We start from the raw sequence: 21,136 nt of genomic DNA on the forward strand, positions 1-21,136 counted from the left end.
TCTACACCAGTGTACCCTGAGTGCCAAGCAGGGAATACCTCACCTTAGGGCAGAGAAGACTGCATTTCAAAGAGACTGAAAGCCCAAGTCTCTGCCTATCATCTGCTTCCTGTGGCATCTATGTGGCAGGCAGGATCTGGAGGACCCCTCACCCCCTTTCTCTCACAGCAGCGATGGAGACACAGACAGTGTCAGCACCATGGTGGTTCACGACGTTGAGGAGATGGCTGGGACCCAGCCCCCATATGGGGGTGGCACTATGGTAGTTCAGAGGGTGAGTAGGCCTTCCTGCCCATGCCCATGCCTGTGGTGTCCTTCCATGGCTCCCATGCCGACCCTTCCCTCTGTTCTGCAGACTCCTGAAGAGGAGCGAAGCTTGCTGCATGCTGACAGCAATGGCTACACAAACCTGCCAGATGTGGTCCAGCCCAGTCACTCGCCCACCGAGAACAGCAAAGGCCAGAGTTCCCCCTTAAAGGATGCAGGCAGTGATGTAAGTGAACTGGAGCAGGTCCACAGGGTGAGAAGACACCTAAGAGTGGGCAGGAGTGCTGGGCTTGCTGGGGCATTGTGGTAGATGGACAGGGCCCTGTGAGCTCAGTGGGAATCTGGGAACAATGGAGGGGTAGGGCCATGGTCTGGGGTCATTATTTGCCTGACTGTTGTTCCCTGCTCCCACAGTATCAGTCTCGTGGACTGGTAAAGGCCACTGGCAAGAGCTCATTCACCATGTTTGTGGATCTAGGGATCTACCAGCCTGGAGGCAGTGGAGATACCATCCCCATCACAGGTGAGGACAGGACAGACCTGCCATGAGGCAGGAGTCCAGGGATGGCCTGGAGGGGAGCACAGTTGCCTCTGAGTACATAGCTTTACAAAGCACAAAGGCCCTCTTGACACAGGTACAAGGGAGGAATTCTGAGACACTAAACAAACAGAGGGGGCAAATGCTCAGTGGGTAAGGGAATTGAGCAAAAGTTTAAAACTGATAAGTGAGGAAGCCAAGACTTGAGCCAGGGCACTCTGTTGTCTGTCTTTCCCTTCCCTTCTGGATATTAGGAGGCACCAAGACCAGATGTAGGGGAACAGGGGTAAAAAGACAGCTGAGAGGGCTGGGCACTGCTGGGTCATGCCTGTAATCCTAGCTCCTTGGGAGGCTGAAATTGGGAGGGTCATGGTTCAAAGTCAACATGGGCAAATAGTTCACAAGACCCTATCTCCAAAACTAGTCAGAACAAAATAGATTGGAGGTATGGCTCAAGTGGTAGAGCACCTGCTTTGTAAGTGCAAAGCCCTGAGTTTAAAAACAAACAAACAAACAAAAAAGGATGGCTGAGGCTGAGAGGGCTGCAACCCACCCTCCCTCCTGTTCCTCCTGGCAGCCCTGGTGGGTGGAGAAGGTGGTCGGCTTGATCAGCTGCAATATGATGTGAGGAAGGGCTCTGTGGTCAATGTGAATCCCACCAACACCCGGGCTCACAGTGAAACTCCTGAGATTCGGAAGTACAAGAAGCGATTCAACTCGGAGATCCTCTGTGCAGCCCTTTGGGGTAAGCTGGGAGTGGGCAAGTTGAAAGGGATCTGTCACAGCTCCTGTGCTCCTGGTCAGTGGAGGGCCCACCTCTGCCTCTGACGTGCCCAAGTGCTCCTGTTGCAGGGGTCAACCTGCTAGTGGGCACAGAGAATGGGCTGATGTTGCTGGACCGAAGCGGGCAAGGCAAGGTGTATGGACTCATTGGGCGGCGACGTTTCCAGCAAATGGATGTGCTGGAAGGGCTCAACTTGCTCATCACCATCTCAGGTATGTGTGTGGGGTACTGGGGGTGGGGGGGACTCAGCTCTTGGCTCCGTTACCACCTTCAGCCTGGGAGGAGGGCAGCCTTGGTCCAGGAGCCAGAAAGTGGGGTCACACTTTCTCATCCCTTGTGGTATGCAGACAGGATGGTGGGGAGGTGGCAGCTGGGCCTTCGATGAGGACGGGAGTGTGTGTGTGTGTGTGTGTGTGTGTGTGTATGTATGTGTGTCCGTCCCTCAGGGAAAAGGAACAAACTGCGGGTATATTACCTGTCCTGGCTTCGGAACAAGATTCTGCACAATGATCCAGAGGTGGAGAAGAAGCAAGGGTGGACCACCGTGGGAGACATGGAGGGCTGCGGGCACTACCGTGTTGGTAAGGATGTCACAAGAGAGTGGCCATGGAAAAACTGGGGACCTGGGCTAAATGCTGGAAAAGCTTGAAGCCCAATACTCGGGCCTGGGGTTGGGGAGGTGTGGTGACAGACCTAGGGCAGAAGGTGCCCAGAGCTTAAAAAGTGAAGTCCCTGCATCCTTCTTCTTTCCTATCCTCAGTAAAATATGAGCGTATTAAGTTCCTTGTCATTGCCCTGAAGAATTCCGTGGAGGTATATGCCTGGGCCCCCAAACCCTACCACAAATTCATGGCTTTCAAGGTAATCCCAGCATCAGCCCCCAACACCACTCCAAGGTCCTGCTTCTCTGCCTGCCCCCTCTGAGCCCTTCTGTCCTCCACAGTCCTTTGCTGACCTCCCTCACCGCCCTCTGTTGGTGGACCTGACAGTAGAGGAAGGACAGCGCCTCAAGGTCATCTATGGCTCCAGTGCCGGCTTCCATGCTGTGGATGTGGACTCGGGGAACAGCTACGATATTTACATCCCAGTGCATGTGAGCTTGGTGGGGCTTTGGGGAGAGTAGGACCACCAGTCAGGGTACCAGACATGAGGACCCCAGCCTACCTTCTTTTCCCCAGATCCAGAGCCAGATCACGCCCCATGCTATCATCTTCCTCCCCAACACTGATGGCATGGAGATGCTGCTGTGCTATGAAGACGAGGGTGTCTATGTCAACACATATGGGCGGATCATTAAGGATGTGGTGCTACAGTGGGGAGAGATGCCCACCTCTGTGGGTGAGTGATGGGCTGCCCAAGTAGGGGCTGATTGCTCCTTGGGTTGCCCAGGAGTGCAGTCTACTCACTGCCCCTCTACCATAATCTCCCCATAGCCTACATCTGCTCCAACCAGATAATGGGCTGGGGTGAGAAAGCCATTGAAATCCGCTCTGTGGAGACAGGCCATCTGGATGGGGTCTTCATGCACAAACGAGCCCAGAGGCTAAAGTTCCTGTGTGAGCGAAATGACAAGGTGGGAGTCTCTTTCTCTGCCAAAAGAGCCCAAATCCCTGGGCTGGAGTGGCTCCCACAACCCTGAGCCCTGGGTAGAAATCTGGGGGGAGGGGATGGTTCTGGTGTCTTCCTGAAAGTGACCCCTCCAGAAGCACAGTAGCATAGTGTGCAGTCACAACCTCCACCCTTCCTTCCCTTGGGTTCTGAGATCCCTCCAGCTGCCTACACTCAGGCATCTGGTAGCATACCTCTGCCTTTCACTGGGGCTGGGGGAGGCACCCTGAGTCTCATTGTATAGTTTCTCTGACTTCCTCTTTCCCTTTCAATTAAAACTCAAACCCCATATCCCACCTTTGATGACAGCTTCTCCTACCCCCACACAGGTGTTTTTTGCCTCTGTCCGCTCCGGGGGCAGCAGCCAAGTTTACTTCATGACTCTCAACCGTAACTGCATCATGAACTGGTGATGGGCCCTGGGCTGGGGTTGCCCTACATGGACCCAGCTCTGCCTCCACAGCCAGACTTCCCAGGCTGCCCCTATTTCCCCTCCCTGGGCTTTTGCTTTTACTGGTTTGATTCACTGGAGCCTGCTGGGAACGTGACTTCTGATCCCTGATGCTTTTGTGATCACGTGACCATCCTTTTCCCCATGTTCTGTCCCCAAAACTGTGCCTGTCCCCATCTTCTGGGGAGGGATACAGCTTCCCCTTACCAGAAATTGAGTGGGCCTCGCTCCTCCCCCTTTCTCCACTTAAGAGGAGAGTGCTTGGGGTTGGACCCTTTACCCCATTGCTGCTGACTGGGCAGGGCCCTGGACCCCTTTATTTGCACGTCAGGGGAGCCGGCTCCCCCCTTGAATGTACCAGACTCTGGGGGGGGGTCACTGGGCCTTAGGTTCTAGGGGGTCACCAGCCACTCCAGGGGCAGGGACCATTTCCTCATTTTTCTGAAAGCACTTTAATGATTCCTCTCCCCCCAAGCCCCAGGGAATGGAGGGGGGACCCCCGCCAACCAAAACATTCCTCCCTTTCCAGTCCCCATCTCTTCTAGCCTCTCCCCTGTGGAGGGAAGTAGCAGGGAGCTCTTGCCCTCCACACTCCCATGCTTGCATCTGTATATAGTGTGAGCAGTAAGTAGCCCTTCTCCTCCTTTCTCTGCCCCTCCTCAATGTAGTGGCCTTGGATATCCCGTTTGTTAATAAAGACAGTTCAACCAGCTCCCACCATTTCAGGCCCCTATTGTTTTCTCTAATTATCGTTTTCTCTAATTATCCTCGATCCCAGCAGAGAGAGCCTGCAGAGTTGGGACAGAAGGGAGTGGGGGGGGGGGGTTGTGTGTGTGTGTGTGTGTGTGTGTGTCTGTCTGTCTCTAGATGTGATGGAGAGAGGGTCAACTTGTGGGTGACCTTCATGGAGGATATTTGGTTCCCGCCCAGAGAAGCACAGGTCCTGCAAACAGGTTTCCTGACGTTTCTAAGTGTATAAAAGCCACTTAGAAACCCATAAGGGTAGAGAATCACTGGGGCTGGCAGGAGGTCCACAAGGATGAACTAAAGACAAGCCTTGCTGTCTGGGTTGGCACGGAGGGCCTGCCCAAACAATTCATTCTCTACTTTTGCTGACCCTGGTCAGGGGCCAGACCTAGGCACATGGATATGTGCAGTTCCTCTTTGGAAGTTCACAAAGGAGAGTACTGTCAACAGAGGGAAGGGATTATACAGTAGACAGCAGCTTGTTTTTTTTCAAAATCTATTTCCTTCTGGAGGTGAGTGAGGAAACTGAAGTGAACACAGGTTCAAGGCTGGATACACGGCGGGTAGGGGAGGTCCGGCACTCGGTTGAAGTAACCCCCCAGGAAGATGAGGCTGGAACCGACGCTGAAGAGGACCAGAGCAGCCCAGAAACAGATGTTGTCAAGAGCCTTCCCCATGCGCACCCAGTCGGACACCTCCTAGGGAAGGGACAGTGAAGCTGAGTTCTAACGAGAGCTAGGAGCGCAGGAGGCAGTGGAGAGAGGGGCTCCATAGCGCCCACCCTCCCTTTGGCTCCTAACCTACCTCGCCGGTGGCCTCCTGGTCTCTCGTGCTCTCGGCCACAAAGTTCACAGCATCCACACAGCAACGTATCTCAGGGGCTGCAGCGCCCAGACTCTGGCAGAGGGCAGCTAGGTAGAGAGCACACTAGGCCTGGGTCATTAAGAGCTTCCCCTATTGCAGGTGCCCCTCTTGGCCCGCCCGGGGCACTTCTCACCGGTCCAGGTCCCGTGCCGGTGCCGTTGCCCCTCAAACACCAGCTCGCTCCGCGGCTTTTTCAGGATCAGCTCCTCTGCGCGGAGCAGTAAGCCCACAGACGACGCCCGCCTTGGCGGCGAGGTGGCCCGGGGCGCGTCCGGGAGCTGGCCTGAACCCAGCAGGCGCGGCAGTAACTCCAATAAAACCTAGCGCGGGGGCGGGGATCAGCTCGAAGCTCCTCCTCCCAACCCCGCGCTCCCCGCATTCCCGCCCCACTCCGCGGCTCTCACGTGGCGCAGCCGCGGGGATGTGGCATGAGTTGTGGGCGTCCGCAAAGACACGTTGAGCACAATGACGCAATTCATGACAATGAGAGTAGCAACCACCATGACGAAAATAAGATACCTGAGGAATCCGGAATGCACTGACGTCACAGCATCCCGATTTCTCTGACGTCACCACCTCTCCACTCCCTCCCAGTCGAAGAACACGCTAATGTAGTCCTCTGACCTCACAAACACACCTCTCCGCAAGGGGTGGAGTTACGCCCCCTAGCTGCTCCCCTCAGCGAGGCCGGAGGCTCCCCGGCCCTTCTGTCCCTCCTAACATCTGCCGCAGTCATGAAAGGGACGCCCAGCAGCCTGGACACCCTGCTATGGGTCTACCACTTCCACAGCTCCACCGAGGTGAGGCTACGAAGACGGCCCACCCAAGGACAGCATTTGAAGACCCTCTGGAGAGGTCTCCAGTGCCCCCAGCTGTGACCCTTGCCCTGTGACTCGACGACTCCACAACTCTTCTTTTCCAGGTGGCCCTCCAGCCCCCGCTTCTCTCTTCCCTGGAACTTGCTGTGGCCGCGGCCCATGAATATCTAGAGCAGAGGTTCAGACAGCTGAAGGCCCTGGAGCCGCAGGAGCCACCAGAACCCGAGCATCCGCCCTCCCCGAAGCCCACCCTAAGGCTGGTGCTAAAAGAAGCCGCGGCCAGCATTATGAGCTTCGGTGCCACCTTATTAGAGGTATGGCGGTAGGGGGCTCTGGGGAGGGGTTAACGAGAAAATGGGGAGGGGACAAGGGCAGAGATAGCAGGGACCTCGCACCCTCATGTGTGCCTGTGTCCCTAATGCAGATCTCAGCTCTATGGCTGCAGCAGGAGGTGCGGCGACTAAAGGGTAGCGACAGAGGCCCGGGTCTAACCCCACACGCCGGGGATCCGGGTGGAGCGCTGACCCGGGTAGCCCTGGCTGCCGGGCAGGGGGCTTGGCAAGCTAAGGCTACAGCGGGCGCCAGCGCCCGGCTCCTGGTCCAGGGGGCGTGCCTGTGCCTGTGTGGACGTGGTCTGCTGGAATCCGCCGCATTCCTGCAACAATGGCGACGCCAGCTGGGCCTTGCAATCCCCGGGGAACTGGTGAGTTCGGGATAGGAGGGTAGGGAGGAGGCCAGAGGTGGCGGCGCTTGGGAGACATTGAGCCGGACTATTCTCTCAACAGAAATACTCAGGAGACCTCAAGGTGGCGTCCAGCAGCAGTGAGGAAGACGGGGGACCAGAAACATCATCATTGGCCCAGCCCCACCCCGAGTCCAAATAAAGCCCAGGAGGGAATGAGACAGCCAAAGCTCCTCCTAGAGCCGCTTGGTTTGGGCCGCGCCCTTACCCATGGCCGCCCTTTGGCTCCGCCCCCATCCCAGTCTGCCCCTCCCCCATTAGCCCCACCTCGGCGTGGGCAATGTCAGGACTCACTCTGCGGTTACCTGCCTAGCAGAGGCACGCTCAGAGACGTCTCTGGAATTTTCTGGGCAATCAGGAACAAGAAAACGGTCTGGGCGAGCAGGACGTTGATAGAGACGGTGCATTTCTGGCCGCCGGCTGGAGGGAGCACCCAGTGAGACCTGGCCCGGACCGCGGGGGGCTAGCTCAGGGTTTAGGGTTGGGGCCACTCCTTTTACCCTGCGCCGGCAGGAAGTAGGCGAGCAGCACTAGGCCAGAAATAAGCACGCAAGGCACGATGATGTTAATGACGTAGAAGAGCGGCTTGCGGCGGATGATGAGCATGTACATGACATCAGTTTCCTCCTGGCTGTCAGCGGGGCCTCTGTGGTAGCGGCGGATCACCCCAGGACAGAAGTCGATGGCCCACTCGCCGTTCTCTGCAAAACAAGAGGCACAGTCAGCCTGCTCTTGGAGGCCAAGCACCCTGAGCGCTGGCTACACACTTGATCAGGGGAACCTCTAACTCCAGGCGGAGGAGAATGTAGCTGCCTGGGTCAGGATGGACTGCTTGGATGGGGACAGGAGTGGGGGAAGCACGGGCAAAAAAGGGCATTCCTGGTGAGGATATGAAAAAAACCACAATCAAGTAGACAGGACTAGTGTGACAATCGAGTTATTTCAGAAGAGAAGTTTAATCCTTGGTATTCGTGGTCTGGGGCAGGCCCACTCTGAAAGTCCCCTAATTTGGACCTCGTCTAGAACGGCTTTTTTTTGGGGGGGGGGTCGGAGCAAGAGAGAGCTTCACCAGTAAAGGCCTCAGTGTCGATTTCGATCTTATTGATGGTCTCGCCATTGTCATCTACCGCAAAGATGAACTCCACCTCTTCAGCATTGTAGGTCTGAGAGCTGTGGAATCAGGGCCAGGAGCCCCACCCCAGAAACTCGAACCTGGGCCCCTGCTCAGGTCTCACCCTAGAAGCTTGGATCTAGCCAAGTAGTAAGACTCCACTCCTTTGTTCAGGACCCGCCTGCACGCCTCTGTTTCCACCCCTACTTTGTTTTTGTCCTTGTTTTGAGACAGATTCTCACCATGTTGCCCAGGCTGCGCTTGAACTCCTGGACTTAAGTGATTTATTCCACCCCCACCCCCCCTCCACTCCCCCAGCTGGGACTACAGGTCGGAACTTCAGACTGGAATGACAGATGGCTGCCACCAGGCCTGGCTCCACCTCTACTTCCAACGGGCTCCAGTGGCCCACCCCATTCTTGAGGCTGGCCCCACCTCCAGCCAAGTCCCGCCACAGGGACTGGCTCCCCACCCCCTGCTCCAGGCCCTTCTCACAGTCCTCAAGCTTCTGAGCAACTCTTCCCACCGGAAAATAAGGGAGCAGTTCTGCCAGTCGAAGGGAAAGTAGGTGACCTCCATGGCGCAGGTGCTCCGGTAGATGGCCGGGGGCAACCAGGTCACGTAGCCTCCGGCGGAGACCAGCACGTTGCACTCGTAGGCTATGCCGAACTGGCCGTCAATACTGTGGGCTCGGGGAAACCGAGCTTTTCACAGGTCCACACCTCGGTCCAAGCACACCCTGCCCCCTTTCCGCGCCCCGACCAGGTCCACCCAAGCCACCTCAAGCAGGCTTCCCTGCAGCCTGGCGTCCCGACCCGTCCTCACTTGTTCTCCAGCACTATCTCTGGCAGCCAGACGAGTTCAGAAGGGACCCGCAGGGTTTCTATGCCCCCAAAGTCGTCCTTGCTGTAGTTGAGTCGGTAATCGTGCCAATCCTGAGAGAAGGGGAACAGAAGGACTTGTGCCCTCTCTCTCCCATCTGCTGCTTCCGGGGAGTTTGGGAGAGGGGTCCACTGAGGAAGACCTCAAGTGCTCCCTAAATTTGACTCACAATTCCAATCCAGACGTTGGTAGTCAGAGTCTCCTCCTTCTCGTTCTGCATTTGGGAGCCCGAGTGACAGAAGTGGGATTCAAGGCCAGAAGTGAGCATAAGGATGCAGCCCAACACTCGGGGCCAGACATGGGACTTCAGGCTCAGGACGGGGGCATCTTACCAGTGAGATGAGGTTAGTCAGGGTGACCTTAAGGGTGATGGTGACAGTGTCCTCAGGCTCCCTCACAGGCCGGGATTCAGGGTCATAGTTGTCGAAGAGGTGGTGGTAAAGTCTCAGCTCCTCATTGTTGCCCTTACCTCTGCCTGCCATGGGTCGGGAAGGAAGGGTCAGTGGACATGAAGAGGCCAGAGGACTTCTCTCTCTGCCCCTCTGCACAGACCCCCCTGAGTAGCTTTCTATGTCTGTCTTCTGAACCAACAATATTGCACCTGGAGACCAACCATTGCGTCTCAATCCACCTCTTTACCCTTCGTGTCAGCTATCTGTGTTAGCTATCTGTGTTCATTTGCCTCCCTTGACCCATCCCCACCGAGGAGCCAAGAGAGAAGCAGGGCACCAAGCAGAGTCCCTGCCATCCTGCTGTCTGGTTCTCCGGGTTATTCTGAGCTTTGGCAGGCTTGGAGGGTGGCAGGCTAAGGTGCATGTGTGAGGGGGAGGAGGGTGTTAGTTCCGGGCTAGGTTAGGGGACTGTCACCTAATCCTTCATCCACCACTGCTGCAGCTGGGGTCATTTTGGCTGCTTCCAGAGGCAGCTGCCCTATCCTGTGTTCTCTGCCCCACCCAATCCCAGCATCCTTTGCCTGGTCTTCAGCCAGTGCCCCAGCCGCAGAGCTGATCTCTTAGGAGAGGAGCAGGCCTTTAATATCCTGCAGCAGGGAATGGGAATCTTGCTTCCAATACGCACTGTTGTCCTTTGAGTAAGCTGCCCTATGGAGGTCACTCTGCCTGATGAACACATCTGGGAACATGCACACTCTTTGTCTCCCATATCCATCCACATGGAACACAGCTATCATCCCCCACAACCGGCCAAGGTCCACTAATGCAGCGTCTGCCAGCAGAGTTTGGCAAAAACAGTCTCCACAAAGACCTGGTCATAAGACAGGTGGTCACAAGAGATTAGTCTGCAATAACACACTCCACCTGGCAAAACCATGAGGAAATACAAGGCCCAACTCCTCTGACAACCGGATCCCCTGGCCTGCCCACCCCCATCCCCTTTGGAATGTGAGCCAGATTCCTTTCTCCTTGCCTCTTGCTGCTGCCACCTTGTGGTCACCGATGATAGTACTGTCTTCCCAACACCAGTCCCCCAAATACACACTTTTTTTTCTTTTTTTTGAGACAAGGTGTCATTGCCTTAACTCCAAGTACTGAGATTACAGATGTGTGCCACCAGCCACCATGCTAAGCTTGTTCATTGTTTCTTAAAGTCTTGAACTCCAGTCACCTGGGGTGCTAATTTAAAATGCAGACCCCAAAGCTCTATCCCCAAAGAAAAGTGACTTAGGAAGATGGCAGAGATGGATGCCAGGCATCCATATTTTTAAAAAGCTTCCAAGCCAGGTGCTGGTGGTTCATATCTGTAATTCTAGCTACTTGGGAGGCTGAGATCAGGAGCGTAGGGGTTTGAGGCCAGCCCAGGCAAACAGTTCTTGAGATCCCATCTCCAAAATAACCAGAGCAAAATGGATTAGAGGTGTGCCTCAAGGAGCAGAGCACCTGCTTTGTAAGCGCAAAGTACTTGTTCAAACCCCAGTCCCACCAAAACAAAAGCTATCCAGGTATTTCTTGGGGTAGGAAGTGCAGGAATAAGCACTTCTTATGCCCTACACCTCACTTCCTCACCCCAATCCAGCAAAGCAATTACTATTGTCCTGAATTTGAGAAAGAGGACTCTTAAGATCAAGGTCCAAGGTAACACAAATAGATTGGCAATAATGCATGAGACTCTTGAATCAACTTTTATCTATCATGTACACCTCTTCATTTTACACTTCACAAAACTCCTGTCCATTTCTGGGTCTCCTTCCTCTACTTGTGAGGTCTCTCATAGCTGCCTCCATGTGACAAGTGAGGACATCAAAGTCCAGGGTGTCCATGTATCCTTGTGTCCATTTCCCAAACATCCTTGAAGCCTCGGCTTCCACTGCTAACTGCCCATCATTCCATGCTCCTACTGCAGACCCCCGGAAAGAATGTGCAGGACCCTGCTCACTCCTGGCATGTGGATTGACGTTGGATCTGTGCTGCTGCTATTCCATGGCTTCTAGGTGAGGGCCTCGACCAAGAGTAGTTGTGATAAATGCAAATATTTATTCAACATTAATAGGCAACTGCAAGGTTCCCCTCAAAACCCCACAAGCTATGATTATTGCAACAAAACAAGACATGTCTCAAGGACTTATCAGCTAACGGGCAGACCTACGGACAGACAGCGACACTACAACTGTGAAGAGAGTAAAACCCAGGAGCAATGGAAGCTCTTGGGAGTGTGACTCAGATCTGTCTTAAGCACAGTGAGAGCTCCTATGGGTTCCTGTGAGCTTCCACAGGGACTAGAACACGCTGCACTGGACCACTGTTCAAGTTCAGGGCAGTGATGAGAGCAGGCCAGGCCCCTGCCTCTCCTGTCTGCTGCTCTGTCTGCACTGTGCTACTCTACTGACCAGCTTGCCTTATGCTTTACTCTGTGCATCCCCTTTCTCCTGTACAGTTTTTGGTGGTTTGTATTTGTTTGTTTGTTTTGGTGGAACTGCGGTTTGAACACAGGACTTCCTGCTTGTAAAGCAGGCACTCTACCGTTTTAGCCACACCTCCAGTCCATTTGGCTCTGTTTATTTTGGAAATGGGGGTCTTTTGAACTGTTTGCACAGGCTGGCCTCTAACTGCAGTTCCCCAGATCTCAGCCTCCTAAGTAGCTAGGATTACGAGTGCCCAGCTCCTGTGAAGTTTCTGCCTTCTCACAACTTCTGCATCATTCACCATGGTTGGCACCCTAAATTGACTTCTTGGCTTCTCTCTGCAGTCAGTTCAGCCTTTGCTACCATCACCACCTGTGGAATGGCATCATGGCCAGGGATATAGACACCAAAGGGTCTTAAGCCTAAGATTGTCCCATTAGCACACAGGCAGGAGGATCACAAGTTTTAGGGTTGTAAATATGAAGGCAGACCTTATCTCAAAAAGCCAATTGAAAAAGAAAAAAGGAAGGAAGGAAAGAGAAAGAAGGAAGGAATGAATGAATTATCCCATTTGCCAAGGGAGAGGTTGTGGCAGGCTCTACAATTGGCCACAGGTTTGGTGCCTTCTACCCATTACCAACCCGGCCTGCTTCCTACATATTTATTTCCCCAAACATCCTGTCCTGTCCTGATCCATTTTCACTCCTACAACCAAAACTTCACTCTATTGTCCCCAGTAGAACTGAAACTTGAAGTCTTGCTTCCAAAAGTAATTGTGGCAGGAGCCCTTCAAAAAAAAAAAAAACTCTACCACTTGGAGTGGCTCAAGTGGTAGAGCACCTGCCTAGCAAGCTGAAGCCCTGAGTTCAAGTCCCAGTACCACCCAACAAACAAATAAAAAGAACTCAACCCAGAGTCTAGTGTCATTTAGTTTAAGTACAACCTCCCCAAGCGACTCTCCAAATGATGGGCTAAATCCTAAACTTCTCCGTCATAATCACATCCTGTATAAACAGCACATCACACACACCTCACATCATATAACACAAAATAGTAGGCAAAACTACTCTTGGACCACCAGCCTGGATATAAGAGAGTTGTTTGGGGGTGCAGAGACAGTGAGTAGAAATTCTTATCCCTTGATCCCTAGACACATGGCTTTTTTTGTTGTGTTTTGTTTGAGATAGAGACTCACTATTTAGCTCAGGCTAGTCTTGAACTCTAATCCTCCTGCCTCAGCCTCCCCAAATGCTAGGATTATAGGCATGTGCTACCACATCCAGTGATCCCTAGACATGCGGATGGTCCCAGACGTAGGTCACATTGGACAAAAGAGCACTTTGTTGTAGAGTTCCTGGCTGGGGCTAGGACTTGTGGGTGAAGGTCTTGTTCAGACCAGTGGATCCCACAGCTCCTCCAGAGTCAATACATCCGGACTCCTTTACCCGGAGGAGTCTCCTAGAGGCCTCTTTCCACTGGCTGACCTCACTCCCGAATCCACTCCTGCTACTCTTGGGAGCAGAGTCAATGATAACCTGAGCATCTGAGACACCGCACTCAGATAGGGGAGTCAGGCACAGGCCTGTGAGCCCGGCTGGCATTTGTATTTGTATAATGAAAATTCCACAGAACCTTAGTGGACTGTCTGACCATTTTGTTTCTGGAGCCGCCTTGACTTATAAGCTAGACCCAGAGATCTTAGCTGAACAGGAAGCCACTCCTTTCACCAACTGCTCTTGGCTGGCAACTTGGAACAACTGCAGCTGCTCTTAGTGACATGACTGACACTTCAGGGCCCAGGAAGTAGAAATATCCCCCAGCCGGTCTGACGAGGGCCCCCTCTGCACCCAGCATAAGCATTGCTGCTCTTTCTTTTGTGAATAGGAGAGATAGGTTTGACCAAGCCAAAGCAGTGTCCAGTGTACACTAATTGCTCCACACTTCCTTCACTGGACCCAAGATGATGCCTGAGGCTTGCTGGCTGGCTGTGTTCAAGGCTCTTCATCCAGAGCCTCTCAATACAGATGCTTGAGGACTATGCAGTGGACAAATGACCATGAGTCCTTTATCTCCCAGCACCCTACCTTCTACCGGGAGCTCTACTGACCACTTAGTGACCCCACTCCCTGGCCAGAGTTGTTTGGTTTCCTGACAAGGCCAAGTTCTTCCCTGGGAATTCTGTGAAGCAGAAACTTTGGAAGGCAGCTGTCTCTCTCTGCTGCCACAGACAGGAAACTTAGATGCACCAGGCAGCTGTGTTCATTCCTCTCCTTTATGTGGAGGAGACAAAGTACTGCTGATACACAAAGACAGGTAGAGACAAGAAAGGGCCTTCAACATTCCAGCCCCTGGGCCCGGAAATTCCTAAGGCCCAGTCCTTCTAGTCTCTTCCAACAGGCCAGTTGCCCAACACTTCCTTTTGTTGAATGAGGTACCTTAGCATCTTCCCAATAAATCTGCCTTTTCTTGGTTTAAAAATCTTAGACTTCTAGGACTTGGGTATAGCTCAGTGGCAGGGTGCTTGCCTAGCATACATAAGGTCCCGGGTTCACTCCCCATCACTGCTGGAAAAGAAAATTAGGATTAAAAAAAAAAATACCATCAGATCCCATGACACAATACCTAGAAAAATCCTCCTGACAATATGTAGGTAATATGTGGCTGGAAGCATAGCTCAGGTGGTAGAATGCCTACCCAGCAACCTTTGAGTTCAAACAGCAGTACCACAAATAATACGTGAACCACGTGTGCTTGGGGTTCAGGAGGCTGAGGCAGGAGGAATTGGAGTTTGAAGCCAGCCTGGGCTATATTGTCAAACTCCATCTTGGAGACAAAAAAAAAGCAGGGGGAGATTTTGTGTGTGTGTGAGATAAAAGGATGTGTGTATGAGGAATACTCTTCCTATTCACATTAATACTCTTATCAGCAATATTTAATATCTATACTCTTCATAGCCAAAGTGAAAAAAATCACTTTTTTAAAAAGTAAATGGAACTGGGTGCCAGTGGTTCATGCCTATAATCTGACTTATTCAGGAGGCCAGCCTGGACAAATAGTTCAAGAGATCCCATCTTGAAAATACTCAACACAAAAAAAGTCTGGCAAAGTGACTCAGGTGGTAGATCACCTGCCAAGCAAGCATGAGGCCCTGAGTTCAAACTCCAGTATCACCGAAAGAAGAGGAAATAGAAATGAAAAGTGGACTACCACTTTGGAGAGCTGACAGTTTCCTGTAATGTTAAGTGTGCATTTTCCCCATGACCTAGGAATTCCATTTCCAGATAGTTATTCAAGGAAAAGGAGAATATGTGCCTACAAAAGATTTGCCCACAAATATTCACAGCAGCTTTACCGATAGTACCCCAAGTAGAAATAACCCAAATACTCATCAACAGGATTACTGATATGCTGTCATAGACCCTACATCTGAATATTACTCGGCAATGAAAAGAAACACTGACAGTGCTTGCTTTGACAGCACACACACTAAAATTGGAATGATACAGAGAAGATTAGCACAGCCCCTGTGCAAGGATAACATGCAAATTTGTGAAGCATTCCATATTTTTTTAACAAAAATAGAGATAAGGGCAAAATGGTATCTGCTTGGAAGCACGGGGGTGGGGGCGAGAGGGAGGGGGTGGGGGGAAAGGAAGAGGGCAGGGGGAAGGGGGGAGTAATGATCCAGTCATTGTATGCACATATGAATAAAGGAAATTAAAAAAAAGAAAAGAAAAGGAACACTGAGAGCTGGAGTTGGGGCTGGGGCTGATCAGTAGAAAGCTTGCCTAGCAGGTGCAATACTTTGGTTTAATCCCCACTCCACAAACAACCAAACACACAAAAACAACTGCATAATACTACACAAACTATAAACAACAAAAATGAATATCCAAAGCATTATGCTAAGGAAAGCAGCCTGATCAAAGGAGTAAACACCACATGATTCCATTTATGGCAAAGCTGATCGATGATAAAAATCAGTTCATTGAGGTTGTGGTGGCTCCCACCTGAAATCCCAGCACTTGGGAAACTGAGGCAGGAGGATTGCAAGAACCAGGCTAGCCTGGGCTACATAGTGAGCCCTATCTCAAGAAAGAAAACAGAGAGAGAGAGAGAGAGAGAAGGAAAGACAGAAAGAAACAAAGAAAGAAGGAAGGAAGAAAAGGACAGATCAATGATGGCAACTAGCTTGGGAGGTCTAGACTGGGAAGCAGCACCAGGGAATTTGTGGTAGGAGAGGTAGTTACATGGGTGTATATGTTTGTCAGGACTCATGGAACTAATTTTTGTATTTCTCTATATCTTTTTATTTCTCCAATAAATTACTCAATTTTTTACTGTTTTTAGCTAAAAAGTAAGTCATATTGTTTAAACGCACAATGGAAGATTGCTTACAGGATATTTACCTTTGCGTTATCATTGCCAGGAATGGTAGCGGTGGTGGTGGTGGTGCTGGAGATTGAATCCAGGATCTACACATGCTAGGCAAGCACCCTGCCGCCGAGCTACACCACCAGCTTGCTGTGCTCATTGTAATTCCAAAAGGCCATTTAAAATACTCAAAGGTGCTACAGGTTACACTGCGTGTGTGTGTGTGTGTGTGTGTGTGTGTGTGTGTGTGTGTGTGTGAGCGCACACGTGCTGGGGACCGAACCCAGGGCAATACCCCAGATCTTGTTTTGTCTTGTGAGTCATTGTAGCCCAGGCTGGCCTCAAACTCATGATCCTTCTGCCATCACTGCCAGCACAGACACACTTAACACACAGAATATTTTGTGAATTGTTTTTAAAGGTTTTTTAAATGTTTTTAAATTTTTTGGTGATACTGGGGGTTGAATTCAGGGTCCTGTACTTGCTAGGAAACCACGCCACCAGCTCTGAATTTTTTTGTTGTTGTTGTGGCAGCTGACTTTTCATCTTCTCCTTACCCTTTCATATTTTCCTTGTGAGATTTCACTCAACACTGCAATGCCTTCATGAAGTATCTCCTCCTTTAAATGCTCTTTGTTGCAGTAGAACTAATTATTACAAATATTACAAATACTTCCCCTACCCCTGGCATATTCCAAACTAATCATGGAAAACAGTAGGTGCTAATTTAAGTGTTAATAGTCTGTTCTATTCTTTTCAACAAAAGCAACACAAGGACAGACACAAGCCCATGCCAGTGGCTCATGCCTGTAATCCCAGCTACTTGGAAGGCTGAGATCAGGAGGATCATGGCTCCAGGTAAATAGTTCTCAAGACTCCATCTCCAAAATAACTTGAGCCAAATGGACTGGAGGTGTGGCTCAAGCAGTAGGGCATCTGCTTTGTAAGTGTGAAGCCCTGAGTTAAAACTCCAGCCATACTAAAGAAAAAAAAAAAAGAATAGACACATATCTGTTAAGGCTGATAACATGCCAGTGCCTTTGGGAAGCAGTCTTTGTATTATTTGAATTATATAACATATCACATTTTGATTAAATGTGACTAGTTTTTGGGCTTAAGTGGTAGAGCATTTGCCTATCAAGAACAAGATCTAGTACCACCAAAAATGAAAAAAAATGACTAGTTTTTAAAGACAAATTGAATTACTTTTTCGATCATGTGATTCTATTTAAGAATATATAAAACCAATTTTTAAAAAGGAATATGTGCCTGCACTCCTCAGAAGGCAGGAGGCAGAGATCAGGAGGATGGCAGTTCAAAGCCAGCCCAGGCAAATAGTTATCAAGACCCTATCTTGAAAAAATCCATCACAAAAATGGGCTGGTGGAGTGGCTCAAGTGGTAGAGTGCCTGCCTAGCAATTGTGAGGACAAGTTCAAACCCCAGTACTGACAAAAAAATTAAAAATAAAATAAAAACAAAAGGAATATGTAGTCAAAGTTAAATGAATTTCTCATCTATAATCCAAATAAGGAGAACACATATTTAATTATATATTTGTTCCCACCATCTAAAGTTGACAAAAAGCTTTATTGAGCAAGAATCTGAAACAGGAAATTCTCTTTGCTTTTTACCAAGGCTAGGTTTTTTTCTTCATTTGCTTACTGAAAAGAAGTGGTACTTTAAATATTCAAAAAAAGGGGGGAAGTATCCATAAACTGAACAGAAAGAAGCAATTATAAAGAATAGCTGGCAGAGCTATTTGTCAGATAAAAGTTTAATATCAGAATATGTAAGGAGCTCAAAATATTAAACACCAAAAGAGGAAACAATCCAACTAATAATTGAACAACCAGTTTTCAAAGGAAGATGTACAAATGGTCAATAAACACATGAAGTAATGTTCAACATCCTCACCATAAAAAGACATTGAGAGCTTTTGGCCAGGCAAAAAGTTAGTGATACCCCCATCTCAACAAACATGCTGGATATGGTGGTCCCTGCCTATAATCTCAGGTTGGAGAATCTTGGTCCAAGGCTGGCTGGAGCAAAAAAAGCTTGAGACCCTATCTGAAAAATAACTAAAGCAAAAAAGAACTGGGGCGTGGCTCAAGTGGTGGAGCACTTGTCTATCAAGCACAAGAACCTGAGTTCAAACCCCAATATAACCACCAAAACTCAAACCAAAACAAAATAAAAAAGCTAAACATGGAACTATCATGTGAGCCTGCTATACCGATCCTGGAGACACACCTGAAGAAATGTAAGTAAGCATACAATAGAGACAGGAAGATTGTCATTCCAAGCCAGTCCAGGCAAATAACAGTTCAGAAGACCCTATCTTGAGAAAGCGCATCATAAAAAAGGCCTGATGGAGTGACTCAAGGTGTAGACCCTGAGTTCAAGCTCCAGTACCACCAAAAAAAAAAAAAAAGAAAAAGAAAAACCACAGCATGGCACTGTTTTAGTAACTGACAAAGCGAGGAAACTGAGCAGAGTAGAGAAACAGTCCAGGTAGGTATGGAAGCTCCATGCAGGAGAACAGTAGCGTGGCATCGCTGGGGAGAAACCATATTAGCAGCTAGAGAAAGCCACTGCCTCACAGATGGAGAAAAAGGAATTGAGGCTATGTCCCTACCTCACACCATATACAATGGTCAGCTCCATATGAATTAGAGACTTTAAAATGAGAGGTAAAACTAAATCTAACAGAAGAGAGTATAGGTGAGTCCTTTTGACATTGGGGTGGGATTTTCTTAAATAAACTATCAAATCAGAAGCCAAAAAAAAAACCTTTGTAGCTAGTGTGGTGCTCGATGCTGCAATCCCAGGACATAAGAGGCTGAAGCAGGAAGATTGAGAGTTTGCAACCAGCCTGGGCTATACAATGAGACACCATCCCAATAAACGAATGAACAAATGAATGGATGAATGGATGGATAAATAAATGAAACCACTGACAGATTTAGTCAAATCCATTACAAGTTAGAGTTTCTACTCAAACGAGGCCCTCGCAGAACTTCCCACTGTATACTACTTCCTTCATTGATTCAAGAAATAGTCACTAAGCACCATGCCAGGCACTGGAGCTTACTGGATAGTAAGTGCAATCCCTGCAAAACCACGCTGACATTGTTGAGCTTCTCCAAAAGAGGCATATTCCCTATGATAGCTGCTACAGGGCTTGCCTAGCATGCCCCAGGCACTGAATGTGACCCCAGCACCACAAAAAGAAAAAAACTGTGACAAAAAGACATTAGAGGAAGCATATAAAAGTGAGACGTAAGGGCAAGGAAGTACAATGGAGCAGGTTACATTGACTTAAGCCCAATGCATGCACAGGTATGACACCAAAGCAAAAATCCCACTGACCAGTGAACAGACACCTAAACAACGAAGGACAAGAATGAAACACAGGTCACACAAGCGGAGGGTGCTAATAGGAGGGGGAGGGTAACTGAAGGAAGTAAACAAGCTGAATGTGGTTGATGTACTTTTTTTAATCGTTTTTATATTTATTTACATATGTATAGATTGTTGGTGCCACCTCTCCCCTCCCCCTTCCCCCCCCTCCCCGCCCCCGGCCCCGTTGATGTACTTTCTATATAAGAATGAATATGAGACATTCAAACCTGTTGAAAGCAGAATAATGGAGGGGATGCACCAATCCAGATTATAAAACATACACACACACACACACATATACATATATATGTATATCACAGTGAAACTCCCTATATAGCCATCATAAACAAACAAAAAATGTCTCTAAAAAATGAAGGACAGGAAGGTAAAAGAAGTCTGTTTGGGGACTGGTACCAGTTGGTGGGGGCGGCATAAGGAAAGGATGAAGGAGGGCGAATATGATGGAGGCACTATGTGTTCATGTATGAAGGTAGAATAATGGACCTGTTGAAACTGTTCTAAGAAGGGGGGAGGGGAGATGAAAGAGAAAGATGGAGGGGGTGATCGAAGTAAGATATATTGTAAGCACTTTTGTAAATGTCACAGTGCACCCCTGGTATAACTATAATATGCTAATAAATGAAAGAAAGAAAGAAAGAAAAAAGTGAGACATGAAAATAAAAGAATGACTACATAAATAAGGCATGAGTCACACAGAGAGAAGCCCAAGGGACGCCTTGTTTAAGGTTTTCAATCTTCCTTCAACCCCTGGAACAGATTCTCCCTCTGAGAGCATGAGCTGGGTTTCTGAGTGCCAAATGTCCCAAAATTTGCTATCTAGAGGGAAAGACAGACATTAAAACAAAATTTCCAGCCTGGCACAGTGGCATATATCTATAATCCCAGCACTGGGGAGGCTGAAGCAGGAGGATCAGAATTCAAGGCCTGCCTGACCTATATACTAATGTCTTCTCGAAAAAAAAAAAGTTTCATAATCACTTTGGCAGTGTGTTGCAGGAAATTATAATACAGCATACTAGTAATCCAATCTAGAGAGATCAAAGTGCAAGTTCTTCCTTAAATTGATCCACAGCTAGAGCAAAGAAAATTCTGCTGAAAGATTGCCTGTGTTTATAGTCCAAGAGAACCCAAGTAGATGCCAGATGACAGCTGAAAAAACTGGTGGTTCTAGCTGGGTGCCAGTGGCTCATGCCTGTAATTTTAGCTACTCGAGAGTCAGAGATCAGGAGGATCTCCACTAGAGGCCAGCCTGGACACATACTTCTTGAGACCCTATCTCGAAAATACTCAACACAAAAAGGGCCAGCCTCAACTATCTTTAAATTGATATACAGATATAATACAATTCCTATCAAAATCCTAATAAGACTTTTGTAGATACAGATAAGATTATTTTAAAATTTATATGGGCTGGGAGTGGTAATTTATGCCTGCAATCCCAGCTACTCAGGAACCAAAGATCAGGAAGATAACAGTTTGAGGTCAGCCCAGTCAAAAAATTAGCAAGATCCCATCTCAACAAACAAGCTGGGCATGGTGACACAATTCTGTAAACCCAGCCACACAGTAGGCTGTGTGCAGAAGGGTCTCTAATTGAAGTTGGCCCTGGAGAAACGCATGAGACCTAATCTGAAAAACAATTGAAAACTAAAAAGGAGCCAGGCTCTG

The 21,136-nt window shown here is 49.5% G+C and overlaps 3 protein-coding genes and 1 non-coding gene across 21 annotated transcripts in view; 3 read left to right on the top strand and 1 right to left on the bottom strand.

Annotated features, from left to right (window-relative positions):
• Mink1 (misshapen like kinase 1) overlaps positions 1 to 4,368 on the top strand; it is a 50,380-nt gene extending 46,012 nt beyond the window's left edge. For 13 of the 16 annotated variants that reach the window (XM_074047080.1, XM_074047072.1, XM_074047068.1 and 10 more), the window contains 11 exons: positions 169 to 274; positions 356 to 493; positions 682 to 790; positions 1,383 to 1,550; positions 1,658 to 1,801; positions 2,036 to 2,170; positions 2,350 to 2,450; positions 2,533 to 2,682; positions 2,768 to 2,927; positions 3,023 to 3,162; positions 3,527 to 4,368. In XM_074047080.1, the coding sequence (XP_073903181.1) occupies positions 169 to 274; positions 356 to 493; positions 682 to 790; positions 1,383 to 1,550; positions 1,658 to 1,801; positions 2,036 to 2,170; positions 2,350 to 2,450; positions 2,533 to 2,682; positions 2,768 to 2,927; positions 3,023 to 3,162; positions 3,527 to 3,610 (1,435 nt within the window). In that variant the 3' untranslated portion in view covers positions 3,611 to 4,368. Of the gene's footprint in view, positions 1 to 168; positions 275 to 355; positions 494 to 681; positions 791 to 1,382; positions 1,551 to 1,657; positions 1,802 to 2,035; positions 2,171 to 2,349; positions 2,451 to 2,532; positions 2,683 to 2,767; positions 2,928 to 3,022; positions 3,163 to 3,526 lie in introns of those variants that run through there. The other 3 variants (XM_074047066.1, XM_074047074.1, XR_012438773.1) reach the window with 2 other exon arrangements.
• A 506-nt stretch (positions 4,369 to 4,874) lies between these two features.
• On the bottom strand, positions 4,875 to 15,229 carry Chrne (cholinergic receptor nicotinic epsilon subunit). Of its 3 annotated transcripts, none has more exons than XM_020161282.2 (12): positions 9,890 to 15,229; positions 9,145 to 9,287; positions 8,982 to 9,026; positions 8,756 to 8,865; positions 8,457 to 8,612; positions 7,889 to 7,989; positions 7,320 to 7,520; positions 7,125 to 7,239; positions 5,664 to 5,778; positions 5,393 to 5,579; positions 5,200 to 5,306; positions 4,875 to 5,093 (listed from the first exon to the last, which is right to left on the bottom strand). In XM_020161282.2, exons 1-12 carry the CDS (start codon positions 9,999 to 10,001, stop codon positions 4,938 to 4,940), a joined length of 1,548 nt encoding a protein of 515 aa, XP_020016871.2. In that variant the 5' UTR covers positions 10,002 to 15,229; the 3' UTR covers positions 4,875 to 4,937. The 3 variants fall into 3 exon arrangements, with proteins under 3 accessions (XP_020016871.2, XP_073903183.1, XP_073903182.1); XM_074047082.1 differs by having other exon boundaries at positions 9,680 to 15,229; XM_074047081.1 differs by having other exon boundaries at positions 9,515 to 15,229.
• C11H17orf107 (chromosome 11 C17orf107 homolog) lies at positions 5,826 to 10,042 on the top strand. The gene is made up of 4 exons (XM_020161281.2): positions 5,826 to 6,059; positions 6,182 to 6,391; positions 6,502 to 6,780; positions 6,863 to 10,042. The coding sequence occupies exons 1-4, from the start codon at positions 5,994 to 5,996 to the stop codon at positions 6,959 to 6,961; spliced, it is 654 nt and encodes a 217-aa protein (XP_020016870.1). The 5' UTR covers positions 5,826 to 5,993; the 3' UTR covers positions 6,962 to 10,042.
• On the top strand, positions 15,132 to 15,238 carry LOC141414269 (U6 spliceosomal RNA). The gene has a single exon (XR_012439331.1). It is a non-coding gene; the product is annotated as a U6 spliceosomal RNA (small nuclear RNA).
• The last annotated feature ends 5,898 nt before the right edge of the window (positions 15,239 to 21,136 follow it).

Source organism: Castor canadensis, chromosome 11 (genome assembly GCF_047511655.1).
Source record: "Castor canadensis chromosome 11, mCasCan1.hap1v2, whole genome shotgun sequence".
In the NCBI taxonomy this organism is placed as follows: Eukaryota; Metazoa; Chordata; class Mammalia; order Rodentia; family Castoridae; genus Castor; species Castor canadensis.

What these genes read in the sequence shown, in the direction of transcription:
- Chrne (XM_020161282.2), bottom strand. Translation starts at nt 10,001, where the DNA reads ATGATAGCTGTGTTCCATGTGGATGGATATGGGAGACAAAGAGTGTGC. An exon ending in TGACTAACCTCATCTCACTG is followed by an intron (nt 9,027 to 9,144) that starts GTAAGATGCCCC and finishes TCCCAAATGCAG; the next exon opens with AACGAGAAGGAGGAGACTCT. An exon ending in CTACTTCCTGCCGGCGCAGG is followed by an intron (nt 7,240 to 7,319) that starts GTAAAAGGAGTG and finishes TGCTCCCTCCAG; the next exon opens with CCGGCGGCCAGAAATGCACC.
- C11H17orf107 (XM_020161281.2), top strand. Translation starts at nt 5,994, where the DNA reads ATGAAAGGGACGCCCAGCAGCCTGGACACCCTGCTATGGGTCTACCAC. An exon ending in ACTTCCACAGCTCCACCGAG is followed by an intron (nt 6,060 to 6,181) that starts GTGAGGCTACGA and finishes CTTCTTTTCCAG; the next exon opens with GTGGCCCTCCAGCCCCCGCT. An exon ending in TCGGTGCCACCTTATTAGAG is followed by an intron (nt 6,392 to 6,501) that starts GTATGGCGGTAG and finishes TCCCTAATGCAG; the next exon opens with ATCTCAGCTCTATGGCTGCA.